The 17,341-nt window shown below is 42.5% G+C and overlaps 1 protein-coding gene across 7 annotated transcripts in view; it reads right to left on the bottom strand.

The window, feature by feature from the left end:
* Positions 1-5,899: 5,899 nt before the first annotated feature.
* sdk1 (sidekick cell adhesion molecule 1) overlaps positions 5,900-17,341 on the bottom strand; it is a 615,491-nt gene continuing 604,049 nt past the window's right edge. For all 7 annotated transcript variants that reach the window (XM_062964472.1, XM_062964469.1, XM_062964468.1 and 4 more), the window contains one exon: positions 5,900-7,183. In XM_062964472.1, coding sequence (XP_062820542.1) covers positions 6,911-7,183 — 273 coding nt within the window. In that variant the 3' untranslated portion in view covers positions 5,900-6,910. The remainder of the gene's footprint in view (positions 7,184-17,341) is intronic.

Raw genomic sequence — 17,341 nt, forward strand, 5'->3', positions numbered from 1 at the left:
TGTCAATGTGTCTTAAAAGAATTGCCCTTGATATCTCCCATTTGAAAGGCAAATGGAAGGAAGGCGCGTTTGATCAAGCCGGCAGTTCTTACTTTTGGAAAACTCTCTCCAGAAAGAGCAGTAGCTCTTTCCATTATGATGGCTGTTTAATGTCGTTGGTGGGGTTGAAGGGCCTCTTTGATTGTAGGTGAACTATAAATCCCAGCAACTACAACTCCCAGATGACAAGGTCTATTTTCCCCCAAATCCACCAGTGTTCACGTTTGGGCATATTGAGTATTTGTGCCAAATTTGGTCCAGATCTATCATTGTTTGAGTCCACTCTCTGGATGTAGGTGAACTATAAATCCCAGCAACTACAACTCCCAGATGACAAGGCCTATTTTCCCCAAAATCCACCAGTGTTCACGTTTGGGCATATTGAGTATTCGTGCCAAGTTTGGTCCAGATCTATCATTGTTTGAGTCCACTTTCTGGATGTAGGTGAACTATAAATCCCAGCAACTACAACTCCCAGATGACAAGGCCTATTTTCCCCAAAATCCACCAGTGTTCACGTTTGGGCATATTGAGTATTCGTGCCAAGTTTGGTCCAGATCTATCATTGTTTGAGTCCACTTTCTGGATGTAGGTGAACTATAAATCCCAGCAACTACAACTCCCAGATGACAAGGCCTATTTTCCCCAAAATCCACCAGTGTTCACGTTTGGGCATATTGAGTATTTGTGCCAAATTTGGTCCAGATCTATCATTGTTTGAGTCCACTTTCTGGATGTAGGTGAACTACAACTCCCAAACTCAAAGTCAATGCCCACCAAACCCTTCCATGTTGGTCATGGGAGTTCTGTGTGCCAAGTTTGGTTCAATTCTATTGTTGGTGAAATTCAGATTGCTCTTTGATTATAGGTGAACTATAAATCCCAGCAACTACAACTCCCAGATGACAAGGCCTATTTTCCCCAAAATCCACCAGTGTTCACGTTTGGGCATATTGAGTATTTGTGCCAAATTTGGTCCAGATCTATCATTGTTTGAGTCCACTTTCTGGATGTAGGTGAACTACAACTCCCAAACTCAAAGTCAATGCCCACCAAACCCTTCCATGTTGGTCATGGGATTTCTGTGTGCCAAGTTTGGTTCAATTCCATCGTTGGTGGAATTCAGAATGCTCTTTGATTGTAGGTGAACTATAAATCCCAGCAACTACAACTCCCAGATGACAAGGCCTATTTTCCCCAAAATCCACCAGTGTTCACGTTTGGGCATATTGAGTATTTGTGCCAAGTTTGGTCCAGATCTATCATTGTTTGAGTCCACTTTCTGGATGTAGGTGAACTACAACTCCCAAACTCAAAGTCAATGCCCACCAAACCCTTCCATGTTGGTCATGGGAGTTCTGTGTGCCAAGTTTGGTTCAATTCTATTGTTGGTGAAATTCAGATTGCTCTTTGATTATAGGTGAACTATAAATCCCAGCAACTACAACTCCCAGATGACAAGGCCTATTTTCCCCAAAATCCACCAGTGTTCACGTTTGGGCATATTGAGTATTCGTGCCAAGTTTGGTCCAGATCTATCATTGTTTGAGTCCACTTTTTGGATGTAGGTGAACTACAACTCCCAAACTCAAAGTCAATGCCCACCAAACCCTTCCATGTTGGTCATGGGATTTCTGTGTGCCAAGTTTGGTTCAATTCCATCGTTGGTGGAATTCAGAATGCTCTTTGATTGTAGGTGAACTATAAATCCCAGCAACTACAACTCCCAGATGACAAGGCCTATTTTCCCCAAAATCCACCAGTGTTCACGTTTGGGCATATTGAGTATTTGTGCCAAGTTTGGTCCAGATCTATCATTGTTTGAGTCCACTTTCTGGATGTAGGTGAACTACAACTCCCAAACTCAAAGTCAATGCCCACCAAACCCTTCCATGTTGGTCATGGGAGTTCTGTGTGCCAAGTTTGGTTCAATTCTATTGTTGGTGAAATTCAGATTGCTCTTTGATTATAGGTGAACTATAAATCCCAGCAACTACAACTCCCAGATGACAAGGCCTATTTTCCCCAAAATCCACCAGTGTTCACGTTTGGGCATATTGAGTATTCGTGCCAAGTTTGGTCCAGATCTATCATTGTTTGAGTCCACTTTCTGGATGTAGGTGAACTACAACTCCCAAACTCAAAGTCAATGCCCACCAAACCCTTCCATGTTGGTCATGGGATTTCTGTGTGTCAAGTTTGGTTCAATTCCATCGTTGGTGGAATTCAGAATGCTCTTTGATTGTAGGTGAACTATAAATCCCAGCAACTACAACTCCCAGATGACAAGGTCTATTTTCCCCAAAATCCACCAGTGTTCACGTTTGGGCATATTGAGTATTTGTGCCAAGGTTGGTCCAGATCTATCAATGTTTGAGTCCACTCTCTGGATGTAGGTGAACTACAACTCTAAAACCCAAGGTCAATGCCCATCAAACCCTTCCAGTATTTTCTGTTCGTCATGGGAGTTCACTGTGCCAAGTTTGGTTCAATTCCATCGTTGGTGGAATTCAGAATGCTCTTTGATTGTAGGTGAACTACAACTCCCAAATGACAAAATCAACCTTCTCAACCCCACCAGTATTCAGATTTGGACCTGAGGCTGTTAGGAATGGTGGGAGTTGGAGTCCAAAACACCTGGAGGGCCAAAGTTTGCCCATGCCTATAGGAACTAATCCTTCGCAGAGCAAGGCAATGCTAACCATCACCAAACCGTTTTCCTATGAAAACCCAATGATGAGGCAATAGAAAGTGTTTGGAAAGCCACTTTTGGGAATAGTCGGATATCTGATTTTGAATGTGACCTACGCAACTATAACCCTGCATTGAGAGATATAAGCTTTCGACTTATCAAGAGAACGTTCTTTCCTTCCATCTATTCCTTGGTGTTTGTATTGTGACTTTCTGTATTTTAATATTTTATAGTCCAAACCGTCTTCTTCCCCTTTGTCTCTAATATTTTCTTGTTGTTGTTATCATTTCAAATTATAAGCTCCATTTTAAGTTGATTAAAATATTCTTTTACCGTGTCCCAGTTCGTTTGTTTTTTCGGTAGACCTTGGTTCGGAGAGAGCCAGTAAGTTAATTTATCCATATTCATTATTTCTAAGACTTTATTTTGCCATTCTTCTCTTTTTGGCATTTCTTTTGACCTCCACTTCTTCGCATATGTTATTCTGGCTGCTATTGTCAGGTGGTTAAATAGAATCTCTTTATCTTTGTCTTTATCCAGATCCAACATTCCTAGCATGAAATATTCGGTCTCCTTTTTAATGTTAGTCTTTAATATTTTTTGTATATCTTTCCAAACTTTTATAGCTTTTGGGCAGGTCCACCATGTATGAAAAAAGTACCTACCTGTTGTTCACATTTCCAACATTTGTTGGAGGCATTTTTGTAAAATTTTGAAATTTTTTGTGGTGTAATTTCTTTTTTTCCATTTTTCTTTCTTTCTCTCCACCCCATTGTTCTCCCACTTTCCATGTACAGTAGAGTCTCACTTATCCAACACTTGCTTATCCAACATTCTGGATTATCCAACGCATTTTTGTAGTCAATGTTAGGCTTTTCCTTAATCCCTCCTTATTATCCAACATATTCGCTTATCCAATATTCTGCCGGCCCGTTTATGTTGGATAAGTGAGACTCTACTGTATTTATTTTTATTTTTGAATTTACTATTAATAAAAATTTACGGGGGAAAAAAAGAACGTTATTTCCGAATTTGGCATTCCTGAATCGCTGATGTTTTGGTTTCTGTGCACACAACAGTCCTTATGATGTGAAACTCAACTGTTTTGAAGCCCAGCATTTATTTCCAGCATTGATACCCCGCCCTTCTCACCTTCTCAACCCAGCCATGTGAACACCACCAAACTCAAGATCGTTGTGTTTCCATCGACACCGGCTTTGTTTGCTTCAGTGGAAAGCAGGTCAAAGAAACAAACAAAAAACCCCCCTTTATTCTGCTATGATATGAGGACTTTTCTCCAGGAGATACTAATGGATGCTTCAGACGTTGCTGAAGAGGAGATTAATCTGTTGACTTTCCAATCGGTGTATCTGCAACGAAAGGAACACTTGATCTGCCATTCAAGTGCTTGGCAAGCATAGGTTTTTGCGTGACACAGATTAATCTCAGGGCAAGGGGAGGAACAGCAGTGAGGCAGCCCAGAGGAGACGATGCTTATGTTAACAAGGCTTTGCCATGCTTCTGAATGGACACGGGTGGGAATGACCTAGAGGTCCCACCGGCCTCAGAGCAGAAGACCCTGAAAAGGAAAAACAGCACCGTTATTCTACTCTTCTGATGAAGGCTCCGTTGCCCGAGGCTGTACTGACCGACCCAGAGAAGGTGTCCCCAGGCAAACATGTTTCAGGGAGTCAAAGGGCAGCAGCAATTCCACAGACCAAACTTCTTTGCAACACCCACTTTGGTTCCGAGATGGCCATCCATCACATGTTGCTATCTGCAGCAGCATGTCTTCTAGTACGCAACCCAGGATTAAACATAACGGGCCTTGTGTTGTCGGAGGCTTTCGTGGCCAGAATCGCTGGGTTGCTGTGAGCTTTTCGGGCTGTATGTCCATGTGCCAGTAGCACTCTCTCCTGACGTTTCGCCGGCATCTAGGGCAGGCATCCTCAGAGTTTTTATCAGAGGTCTGTTGGAAATGAGGCAAGTGGAGTGTGTTCAGCCACTCCATTCTCTATGACAAAGAGCCATCAGGACTTCCTCCTTTCTTTCAGTCACCGACATTTTATGGCGTCGTAAAATACCTCCCCTATTAAATTAGCAGGACAGTAGAGTTCCGGTTATTCGACATAAACGGGCTGGCCGAATGTCGAATAACCGGATCTGACAAATAATAGGGAGGTGCTATTATCCAGTAAGCCAGTTGAAGGAAGCGCCCCATGCACGTTGCTAGGTAGATAGCAAGCTACCTAGCAACATGCTTCTCTGCTCACCGCCCCGCCTCTTGGGAGGTGACTGTGCACATTGTTAGGTAGATAGCAAGCTACCTAGCAATACGCAGGGGCACTTCTTAAGCCAAGTGCTTCTGCCCCGCCCCTTGAGAGGCACCCGTGTGCGTTGCTAGGTAGATAGCAAGCTACCTAGCAACGCGCACAGGCGCTTCTCTGCTCGCCGTCCCACCTCTTGGGAGGTGCCCGTGCACATTGCTAGGTAGATAGCAAGCTACCTAGCAACATGCAGGGGCACTTCCTAAGCCAAGTGCTTCTGCCCCGCCCCTTGAGAGGCACCCGTGCACGTTGCTAGGTAGATAGCAAGCTACCTAGCAACGCACACGGGCGCCTCCCAAGGGGCCTGGGACGTTGGATAATACGGAGTGTTGGTTAACCGAAAGTCGGTTAATCGGAACTCTACTGTACCTAATTTCTCTACTTACAGCTCAGCTGTTTTCGAACTGCTTAGGTTAACAGTGAGCTGGGCTTGACAGACAAGTGCTCACCCCGACCAGGCTTCGAACTGGCCACCTTTCAGTTGGCAGATCTTATTATTGCTGGAGATTTACCAGCTGTTCTACAGCCCAGCCCAGTGGCACTGGAATGCTACCGGAACATGGCCATACAGCCTGAAAAACTCACAACAACCTAGTCATGGGCCTTGGCAGAAACAAGCTTCTGGGTCAAAGACAAGGCAGCCCAAAACATCGAGAAGAACATCCTTCCCAGTGAAAAAGTTCCAAGCTGCAACACAGAGAGACAATTTGGGTAAAGAATCATGAACATGAGGTAATGTGTAACCCTGTGGTTTCAGAAACGGCATGAGCTTCATTTAGACGCATGCACATTTGAGCAGTCATGAAAAGGCACCTATGGATATCCAAAAAAGATCACCCGGTAGAGTATGATGTGTCTTTGTATTTAAAAAAAATCATTAAAAATATACATCTTTAAAAAAAAATCAAACAAATCTGGTGTTAACATGTAGGTTTTGTTTTTTTGTTTTTCCAGCGGGCGTGTTCTCCTTATCAAATCATAAGCACTATGTTCATTCAAAGGAGCCTCTTTTTTGGCTGGGCTTTCCTTTCGTTTCGATTTAAAATGGACATCGGCACATGCAGTCTACAAAGGAGGGATCAGACCCACAACAAGAGTAACATTGAAACCTCGCCGGGTGTTTCATCCAGTGCTGCTTTCACACTGAGTTTCCTAACAGCAAAACCTTAGGGCGGGGAAGATTTTGAGAAGCATCGCAAGTTCGGTTGGAACAGAATAGAAATGAAGGGAAGAGACGGTTGATCAAAAGCCACCAAGAGCGAACCTTGGAGGCTCCGGGAGAGACGTGAGACCGAGACAACGTGGCAATTCGGTTGGTGCTTCGAAGAAGAGAACCATTCACAAAAAACTCTTCTCTGTTCTGTGTTTCCTAATGAAGCTGCTTGGTAGAGGGAAAAAAAGGAGTGTGTTTGGGAGAAAGTAGACGGATTCACAACAGGGCGACTCAATCCACAAGACTCCTTGGCTTGAGGAAAGGCGAACAAAAATTACCCAACCCGTAGCAAGCTGCTTTCCATAGCAGCATTACAAAAGCAATTTTTTTATTTTTCTTTAAAAAAATTCCCTTAAATTATATTCCAAAGTGGTTAAAAGTATCAGTTTTTGATCCTCTGTGGGTTTTGTTGCAAAAAGAAATCAAAGCAAGGGTCAGCTCTGTCTCTTTAAAGTGTTGATTGTCTTGAAAAAAAAAGAAGAAAACATTCACATTTACATCCATCCTACCCTGATAAAGAGAAACGTACCCACAGTTCACGGCACCTATCACACATACAGCCCTCTGGTTGGGTGGCGGTTCTTCCAGAGTTGCAGGCCGCGGAGCACTCGTGTTGTTGTTGCCGCTGCCTCCCCAGTGTCAGACGAAGGAGGAGAAGCCTGTCACTGGAGTCCGTGAGCCTGGCGCAGGCTGTCCTGTCGGGGTGTAAACCCCTCCTGAGCTCTGTGTGGTGATGACAGTCTGGAAGTAAGGCTCCGCCTCGGTCGTGACGCACTCCTCGTACCGGTAGGGCGTCGGGTGCTTGGTGCCCTTTTGCTGCCGTTTCCAGGAGTTGTAGTAGCTGGGGTCGCTCATGTAGTGGTTGACAAAGGAGTGCTTGGGCAGCTCGTCTTCATAGTCGGAATCAGTCGCCTATGGTTTTAGAGAAATAATAATTTATTTATTTACTTATTTATTTACAGCATTTATATTCCGCCCTTCTCACCCCGAAGGGGACTCAGGGCGGGTCACATTACACATATAGGCAAACATTCAATGCCTTTTAACATAGAACAAAGACAAACAAACATAGGCTCTGAGCGGGCCTCGAACTCATGACCTCCTGGTCAGAGTGATTCATTGCAGTTAATTGCAGCTGGCTTGCTCTCCCGCCTGCACCACAGCTGTTGCTGTTATTATTATTAATAACAACAATAACAACAACAACAACAACAACTTTCTTTTTGTATCCCGCCCCATCTCCCCAAAGGGACTCGGGGTTGCTCACATGGGGACCAAGCCCAAAAATACACAATAAAATACAGTAACGTAAATACATTTAAAACATGTTAACATGCAAAATCATAAGGCATATAAAATACAACAAAAACATACTCCAGACTGATAACCAATAGGATTGTTGTATGTCTTTCGGGCTGTGTGGCCATGTTCCAGAAGTATTCTCTCCTGACGTTTCGCCCACATCTATGGCAGGCATCCTCAGAGGTTGTGAGGCATGGAGAGATTAGGCATGGAGAGACTAGGCCTCACAACCTCTGAGGATGCCTGCCATAGATGTGGGCGAAACGTCAGGAGAGAATACTTCTGGAACATGGCCACACAGCCCGAAAGACATACAACAAACCTGTGATCCCAGCCATGAAAGCCTTCAACAACACATTGATAACCAATAGTTAGGGGCAGTGAACGTCATCAAACTTGGAGGCAAGGCAATAAAATTATATGTGCAATCTCTTGCAAACTCTAATTAAAGTGCAGTATCTGGGTATAAGTGAAGATAAGGACACCGTCAAATTGTGCCAATTTAGTCAAACACGCATTGAAATAACCAGATTTTCAGGTCTTTCTGGAATGTGGACAAGGTTGTTGAAAAAAAAAAACAAGCACACCATAGATTTTCACCCACTGGTCTATTCATCAGTAGCTGCTCCTATACTATGCAAATTACCAGGATAGAGATGGGCAAAATGGCCAATTCTGTCATGTGATATATTCATCGTTCTCAGCTTTAAAATGTTATGGAAGGAGACAAAATTCCCCTTGCATTCAGTTTAAGGAATATGTAGGAACTGGAAAAATCCCCCATTCCTAATTTACAAGGCAGTAGCTGTTGCGAGCAACGAGGGTCTGTTGTTTTGCTGGTTGGAAGTCAGCTGACTGACATTCTCTCCCCACCAGTGATCTCTGCTGTGACAATCAGAAGCAAGATCCCTACTAGAATTCCCCTGAAAGGTTTCTCCATCTGCTTCATGACCAGGAGAGCACTAGATGTCATCATCTGTAGTAGTTCTCAACCTGTGGGTCCCCAGATGTTTTGGCCTTCAACTTCCAGAAATCTTCAGATGGTAAACTGGATGAGATTCTGGAAGTTGTAGGCCAAAAAACATCTGGGGACTCCATGTTCATCATCATCATCATCATCATCATCATCATCATCATCATTTAATTACTTATTAATCGCCCTCCATCCAAGATGCTCTAGGCGATTTACATGTTGAGAACCACTGATCTACAGCCTCATTCTACAATACCTTGGGAACTCTTTGGTCAGGGCAAGGTAAGTTTTTGCAGGGTGGGGTAGTAACATCAGAAGTAGCTCTGCCAATAAAACCCCATCATTATAGTTACGTCTGATACTTATGCTGATGGAACTCCATCATCATAGTGATGTAGGTTTTTGGTCAATGAGAATGCTGGGAACACTCACTAAGTCATTGGTATGGTATTGATTTCAGTATCATATTCAATATTCCCATGATTAAACAGAAGCTATTAGAATGGACTGATTTTGGATGGTAGTGGTCCGATGCACCTGTCAATTGCACACCGCAATGGGATCACACCGACAGGATAGTGATCATAGCAATTTGACGGTGCCTCGGTTTCCCCATCTTCAGGCATGATGGTTTCTCCTTTTGTCAGCAGCCTTTAATTTTAGATGTGTGCATGCACTCTGTAATACAGGTAGCATATGGAGTTACTAGCTGTGCCCGGCCACGCGTTGCTGTGGCAAAGTATGGTGGTATGGGAAATAAAGTATTGAGAAATTGGTGGTAGTTAAGGTAAAGATAATCCAGTGCAAAGCAGATAATATAAGATTACAAATGGGTTATATAGCTGTGTGGAAGTTGGGCTGAGTTGGTTGCTAGGAGACCAAGTGGGCAGAGATTAGCCCTCTAACTGGCAGCAATTGGATAAAAACAATTATTCCTTTCCCTTTAATTAGGACTTTATTTTTCTTTTCTTTTTGTTGTATCAATCTAGAGGCGTGGATGATGGGTTGTGTTGTCAAATTTCGAGGTTGGGGGGGCCTGTAGTTTTGTTGTTTTGCCGGTCACTGTGATGCCATCACTCATTTATATATATAGATTAGGGTGAAAAATGGAACCTTTAATGGTTGTGTAAAAGATAGAATTCCAGCTCATTGCAAAACAGATGCTGAAATTCCGTCATCGGCGCAACCATTTAAACGTTTTCACGCTGGCAACTCCAACACAGTGTCTCCTAAGTATTATTTTTAATGCGGGGCTTTGCCAGCTAACTGATCATTTTTTTCTGGGTTCCCTGGTGCTAGAGAGGCTGAAGTTTGTACTAAATTGCAAAGAAAACGACGTGAGTCCGCACTGTGTTTTCAAGTTGGAGTCAAAGAGTCAGGCAGATGGATGCCAAGAGCGTGGATGTGGTGTGCTGGGTTCAGCAAGAGGTCCAAGAAGCCAACGAGAGGCACAAAGACCGAAAGCAAGAGGTCCTAGGCATGGGTAGACTCCAGCTTTCTTTCCATACATGTAAGTATAGCCCTGGGTGGGTTAGCAATTGCCCAATGTACCGCCAGGAACAAAACAGATTCCGGGAACTACGGTCTCAACGCTGTTCACCCAGAAACTCTTGAAGTTTATTCCTCCCACAGTCCCCCGTGATTATACAAATTGCTCCTACAACTGGATTATGTTTTAGAGTGGCCACATTATTTTTAATGATGCAAAACTATTGACTAAATGGAAATGCTGCAGGGCTGTTTTCTTTTCCGCCGCGCGGCGGTCCTCGTTCCCCGCCACGGCAGGCCGGTTGCCACGGCAACAGCAGCATCAGCCTGGCACCGGATTGGGCCGCCGGCTGGATGAGAAATTGACAAGCCAAGGTGCGCGAGGATGCCAGCCACGCCACCAAAGGAGAGGAAATGTGTGACGATTTCAAAGTATTCCTTTTATTGGCACAATGAAAGAAACAAAATGCGATCTGGGAGACAAATTAAGGACGATTGGGCTAGTTTAGTTTAAGGCCAGCGTTACCGGGAGTCTGGAAAGAAAGGGTTTGCGGCTGTCAAATTGTCTTCTTTTAATGGCTGGAGACAGGGAATTCTGCACAGCTGTTTATAACTAATAGCAGAGGGAATAATCATGTATATTCACACTCTTTGCAATGTCCACGCTCTTTGTGTTGCTCAACTACTCTGAGTTTCCATTTTCTCCCCAGTTCCTTTTCCTTTTCTTTTTCTGGCCTCCTCTCTCTGGATATCTTCCAGAAGCCTCAACCTGCGTGCTTGTTGTGTTTTGACACAGAGCAGGAGGTTTGTGGCACCCATAAAAACCTGTTAGTTTTGGAAGTTTGGGTGTTTTCCCCCATTATGATATCCATGGAAGGAAACTTGGCTGGAACTGCCTCCCAATCAGCTCGGCGTGTGCCGCCTTGGCATCAAGGTTGTCGTGCTGTGTGTATTTACAACAGGATAAACACATGGCCACGCAATAGCCGACAGCTTTCGGTCATCATGTTAAGCGGGCCTTTTTTCAACCTCTCTCCTGCCCAGATTTTTTGCTTTTCTAGCTGACGGAAATAAACATGATTTATGGGAGTGACTGAACCTCATTAAAATTCCTTGTTTATATTGAAGGGTGTCCAGATTTTCCAGGCTTAACAGAAATACAGTTTCTTTGATAAGACCATGGGTTGAGGGCAAACTCACATATGTTTACTTTAGCCAATATGGGTTCCCAACCCCAAGTTTGCAGCAGTAATATTTACATTCATGGGACTGGAGCAGGATGCTTAGCACTTACTATGTCCGCATTTTTGTGTGTGAATTAGATGGGGCCAACTTGTTCTCTGCTACTAGAACATGAGCCAGTGGGTTCATATTACAAGAAAACAAATTCCACCTAAACATTAGGAAGAACCTTCCTGTAAGGACTTAATGAACCAACCTGGATACAGCATATTATTTGAGAACATAAAAATACCTCTCTGTGCCACATGGCATGATCAGTTGCCATGTGGTCCTGTAATGGACGAAAAAACGTAATGGCCGAGCCCTTATTGTTAAGCCAAACAAGCCGGATTGGCCAAAGGAAACTGACCACTCCAAATCTATGCACAAGTCTAATATTTACTTTATTCAGGGCTTTAAGATTGCACCCAAACATTGCAATAGTACTGGGCAGCACAGGCAGAAGACTCCTGGAGTTAATTTACTGTTGTTAAATTTGAAAATACAATTTGTGGCAATGTTGTTAAACCATGCTATGAAGCTGGACTGTTCCGGCCACAACATAAGCCAATGGGGTGTGAAAAAAAGATCACCAGATTATCTTGAACAAGATGTATCAAGACGATTCTGGCCTTGGCTGTTCTGGCACTTGAAGGCATGCAGTACATGAGAAGGTCTATCAAAGGAAAGGCATCTTGCTAAGCCCACCTGAAGTTAGATGGTTATTTGCCTGCATCCTGATCAACATCTTTGCCTTGTGAAGAGGGAGCAGCTGCAAACTGTGATGAACAAAAGCTCAGCTCCCCTGAAGCCTTATGATAATAGAAACTGAAGTGGGAAAAATACGTTGGATTATGGTTGTATGTGTATGAAATGTAAATCAAGTGTTTCTGCTGTTTTGCAAAAGTGTGTGTTTCAGCAATGAAACAGTTAACAGCAGGCTGGTTTGACTGACAGCCTGTTGTGACTGCTGTTGACCTATCAGGCATGATTTCCAGCCTTGGAGGTCGGGAACTGAGGAATGTGTTTCTTATCTCTGTGCGTGTTGAGCTGTGCTTGCCGAGCGAAGAGGCTATAGAAGAATGCCAGCTCAGAGCAATGGCTTTTGCTATGCTTTGTAAATATGTATGATAGATATTGAATAAATGTTTGGACTTCAGACTACAGATGTGTTTGAGTCTGACATGGAACAGAGGAATTGGTGTGGCAGACGACTGCAACCAATTCATCAGGGTGCTGGAGAAGATGATTGATGGAGTTTGAAGAAACCCACCCAGCACGTACCCTGATCTGCACGCTGCAAAACAGCATAAACAGATATGCCCAGTAATTTTTTAAGACTATAGTAGCATGCTCCTATGTTTCCAGGAGGATCAAAAGAGACCGCAGCCTTTACGGCTACCTCTGCTGTGTGTCCGTTATGATTTCCACCAAGTCTGAGCCAAGCAATAGAAACAAGGACCAAAGGGGACCGAGGAAATATCAAAGCACTGAAGGAAAATAAGGGCCCGACGTTTATGCCGAAGGGCTCCATTCCGAGCAGAGGGAACTAAAGGGCACGGAAAGAGTGTAAGCTGGGAACGGAGAGACTCGAGTGACCTCTGCCTATGTTGTGTCGGCTTGCAGAAGTTGCCTTGGGCAGAAGATGGTCATTATGCTCTATGAGGAACCAGCATGTGGAACTCCTGACATGAATAACAAAACGTGGCAGAGCAAAATTCATATTTATGCCCAGCACGCGCTGCTAATGGCAGGTTTATTTCCAGGTTGTCACAGAGAGAGGAGCCGAGCCGCAGCAGCCAGTTTAATCTCAAGATAATGTGAACATCACAAGGAACGGCTGGAGATGGCACAAGAAGGAAAGACGCCTCGCCTGCAGGTTGGTCAGAGGGCACCCGACGGTGCCGAGGTGGCCGAGGTAATTAACAAGAGGCGGAAAGATGCTAACGGAGAGAAAGAGCCAGCCGGTGCCGAAAAGGAAGGCTTGTTGTATGTTTTTCGGGCTGTCTGGCCATGTTTTGGAAGCATTCTCTCCTGACGTTTCGCCCACATCTATGGCAGGCATCCTCAGAGGTTGTGAGGTATGGAGAAAACTAAGCAAAGAGGTAAATATATATCTGTGGAAAGTCTAGGGTGAGAGAGGTCAGTGTGAATGTTGTAGTTAATCACCTAAATTAGCATTGAAAAGCTTATCTGCTGTCTTCTTCCTGCCTCTGGGGCATCCTTTGTTTGGTTGATTCATGTCTGGAAATCCTCTGTATTAAAAAAACTCAAAAATCAGAACAGTAAATAAAAAGCAACACTCTGAAAACAGAGGAGTTCCAGACATGAATCAACCAAGGGCAGTTAGGGTGACTCTAAACAAAGGATGCCCCAGAGGCAGGAAGAAGACAGCAGATAAGCTTTTCAATGCTAATTTAGCTGATTAACTACAACATTCACACTGACCTCTCTCACCCTAGACTTTCCACAGATATTTATGTATTTATTTATTGGACTTGTATACCGCTAGTCCCAATTTGGCTCGGAGCGGTTTACAGAAATAGATCAAAACAATACAATTAGCTTTAAAATCCAGATTCCCAGATTAATAGGAAATCTCCAACACCAAGTCCCATAAGCACTTTATTAGAACTAAGATTGTATATCGCACTCTGCACTTGCCCTAGAAGCCTTATATATCACCTGTCACATCAGCACTTTTAATCTTGTACCCATTACTCTGGCCCGGCCCAGTTCTATTGTGTTTTAGCGTATTGTTATTGTTTGTTGTTTATACTGTTTTAATTGTTTTTAATTTGCTTTTTGTTTTGTATTGTTATATTGTGTGTTGAGGCCTTGGCCTTTGTAAGCCGCATCGAGTCCTTCGGGAGATGCTAGCGGGGTACAAATAAAGTTTAATAATAATAATAATAATAATAATAATAATAATAATAATATAACAATAAGAACAGACATAGCCCCGAGTTTTTCACCCATGCCTTTGGAGAGACTAGATGTACACATACTGTGTCGCTAACAAACTTTAGTTGGAGTCTTGTTGATATTGTTGATATATGTCTGATATATGTTTTATATTGAAAACTGCTCTGTGTAGCATTTAAATCTGGATGATTGCAGTCTATAAATCTTATCACTTGTAATATTGTATTATTGTTAACATTATTATGTATATGATGCTCTAATATACATATTATGTTCTAATGTTTGAACCTTTATCGTGGTGCACATTTTTCAGATATTAGTTTTCTCCATACCTCACAACCTCTGAGGATGCCTGCCATAGATGTGGGCGAAACGTCAGGAGAGAATACTTCTGGAACATGGCCATACAGCCCGAAAAACATACAACAACCCTGTGATCCCAGCCTTGAGAGCCTTCAACAAGACATTGTTATCTTCCTCCGGCTCCGGCCTCGTTCCGGATTCATTGTGCCAAAGAGTCAAGCTTATAATATCTTGGGGTCTGCTGCCTTTTCTTCCCTATTAGTTAAGGTAGGTATCAGTCCGAATTTCAAGAGAGGCGATGAACGTCACCACAGACGGTTCGCTCTCCCTCCAAAGCCCACCCATTATCGTGTCGCTTGTAGTGACCCTGCAATCACAAATCTCAGCAGGGTGACCAAGCAAGAGGAAAGAAAACAAAAGACCAAGAAATAACTGCAGCATCGGGTTGTTGTATGTCTTTCGGGCTGTGTGGCCATGTTCCAGAAGCATTCTCTCCTGACGTTTCGCCCACATCTATGGCAGGCATCCTCAGAGGTTGTGAGGTATGGAGAAAACTAAGCAAAGAGGTTAATATATATCTGTGGAAAGTCTAGGGTGAGAGAGGTCAGTGTGAATGTTGTGTAGTTAATCACTTTAATTAGCATTGAAAAGCTTATCTGCTGTCTTCTTCCTGCCTCTGGGGCATCCTTTGTTTAGAGTCGTTAACTGCCCTAGGTTGATTCATGTCTGGAAATCCTCTGTTTTCAGAGTATTGCTTTTTATTTACTGTTCTGATTTTTGACTTTTTTAATACTGGTAGCCAGATTTTGTTCATTTTCATGGTTTCTTCCTTTCTGTTGAAGTTGTCCACATGCTTGTGGATTTCAATGGCTTCTTTGTGCAGTCTGACATGATAGTTGTTAGAATGGTCCAGCATTTTTGTGTTCTCAAATAGTATTCTGTGTCCAGGCTGGTTCATCAAATGCTCTGCTATGGCTGATTTCTCTGGTTGAATTAGAATTTTCTCCATACCTCACAACCTCTGAGGATGCCTGCCATAGATGTGGGCGAAACGTCAGGAGAGAATGCTTCTGGAACATGGCCACACAGCCCGAAAGACATACAACAACCCTGTGATCCCGGCCATGAAAGCCTTCGACAACAAACTGCAGCATCTCTCCTGCATGGAGCTTTCATTACAAGATGCAGAAAGGGGCAGACTCCTGGTACGGTGCTGAATTTTTTCCCCTTTCGGTGACATTTCTGAAGCCCTTTGGCTTTCACTTCTTCTGTTTTTCAATGAATTCTGCTTGGGCAGATGCTGGGAAACTGGAGAAAAAGCTAGGAGTGAAGGGTATGAAGAAGGGAGTTTTGTAAGTTCTCTAAGAAAAAATGAGTTCCCAAGGGTTTAACTGATAAGTACCCACTAAGGGTTAATCACAATATATTAGAGATAATTACACATTGTATTATGTACAATAAATGAATATACTGTATATACTCGAGTATAAGCCTAGTTTTTTAGCCCTTTTTTTAAGACTGAAAAAGCCCCCCTCGGCTTATACTCGGGTGAGGGACCTGGTTGGTTTATATTTGGGTAAACTTATACTCGAGAATATATGGTACATTTATTATTTTTCTCTATTATTATTGGTATTACAGTAGAGTCTCACTTATCCAACACTCGCTTATCCAACGTTCTGGATTATCCAAGGCATTTTTGTAGTCAATGTTTTCAATATATCGTGATATTTTGGTGCTAAATTCATAAATACAGTAATTACTACATAGCATTACTGCGTATTGAACTACTTTTTCTGCCAAATTTGTTGTCTAACATGATGTTTTGGTACTTAATTTGTAAAATCATAACCTAATTTGATGTTTAATAGGCTTTTCCTTAATGCCTCCTTATTATCCAACATATTCGCTTATCCAACATTCTGCCGGCCCGTTTATGTTGGATAAGTGAGACTCTACTGTATTACATTTATTATTTTTCTCTATTACTGTTGCTACTATTACATTTGTTTTACTCTATTTTTATTATTAGTATTAATACATTTATTATTTAACTCTGATATTATTATTATTATTATTATTGCATTTATTATTTTACTCTATTTATTATTACATGTAATAATTGGGCTCGGGCTGTGGTGCAGGCTGGAGAGTAGCTGCAATCAATCACTGCAATGAATCACTCTGACCAGGAGGTCATGAGTTCGAGGCCCGCTCGGAGCCTATGTTTGTTTGTCATTTGTTCTATGTTAAAAGGCATTGAATGTTTGCCTATAAGTGTAATGTGATCCACCCTGAGTCCCCTTTGGGGTAAGAAGGGCGGAATATAAATGCTGTAAATAAATAAATGTATTATTTCCTGTAATAATAATAATAATAATAATAATAATAATAATAATAATAATAATAACAACAACAACAACAACAACAACAACATGTATCATTTTACTCTATTATTATTAAAAGGATACATAAGGGCATTTACATTGAAGAAGAAGAGAATAATGATTTGATCAGAGTTGGACAGTCTTATCTTAAATTTTTGCTTCATGTAAATATTCAAAAACATTTAACCTACCGATGCCTCAATTAATGTAATGTTATTGGTATTTATTTTTATTTCTGAAATTTACCACCCTCGACTTATACTGGAGTCAATGTTTTCCCATTTTTGTGTGTGATAAAATTAGGTGCCTCAGCTTATATTCGGGTTGGCTTATACTCGACTACATACTGTAAATGTCAGATAAGTGATTACAAATCACAAACTTTTGCATTCACAGTATGGTGAATGGTAGTTGTATTCACAACATAGTAAGCTGTCTTGTTTATTTTCTTGATTCTTCCTAAAGGATGAG

This window comes from Anolis carolinensis, unplaced genomic scaffold (genome assembly GCF_035594765.1).
Source record: "Anolis carolinensis isolate JA03-04 unplaced genomic scaffold, rAnoCar3.1.pri scaffold_13, whole genome shotgun sequence".
Taxonomy (NCBI): domain Eukaryota; kingdom Metazoa; phylum Chordata; class Lepidosauria; order Squamata; family Dactyloidae; genus Anolis; species Anolis carolinensis.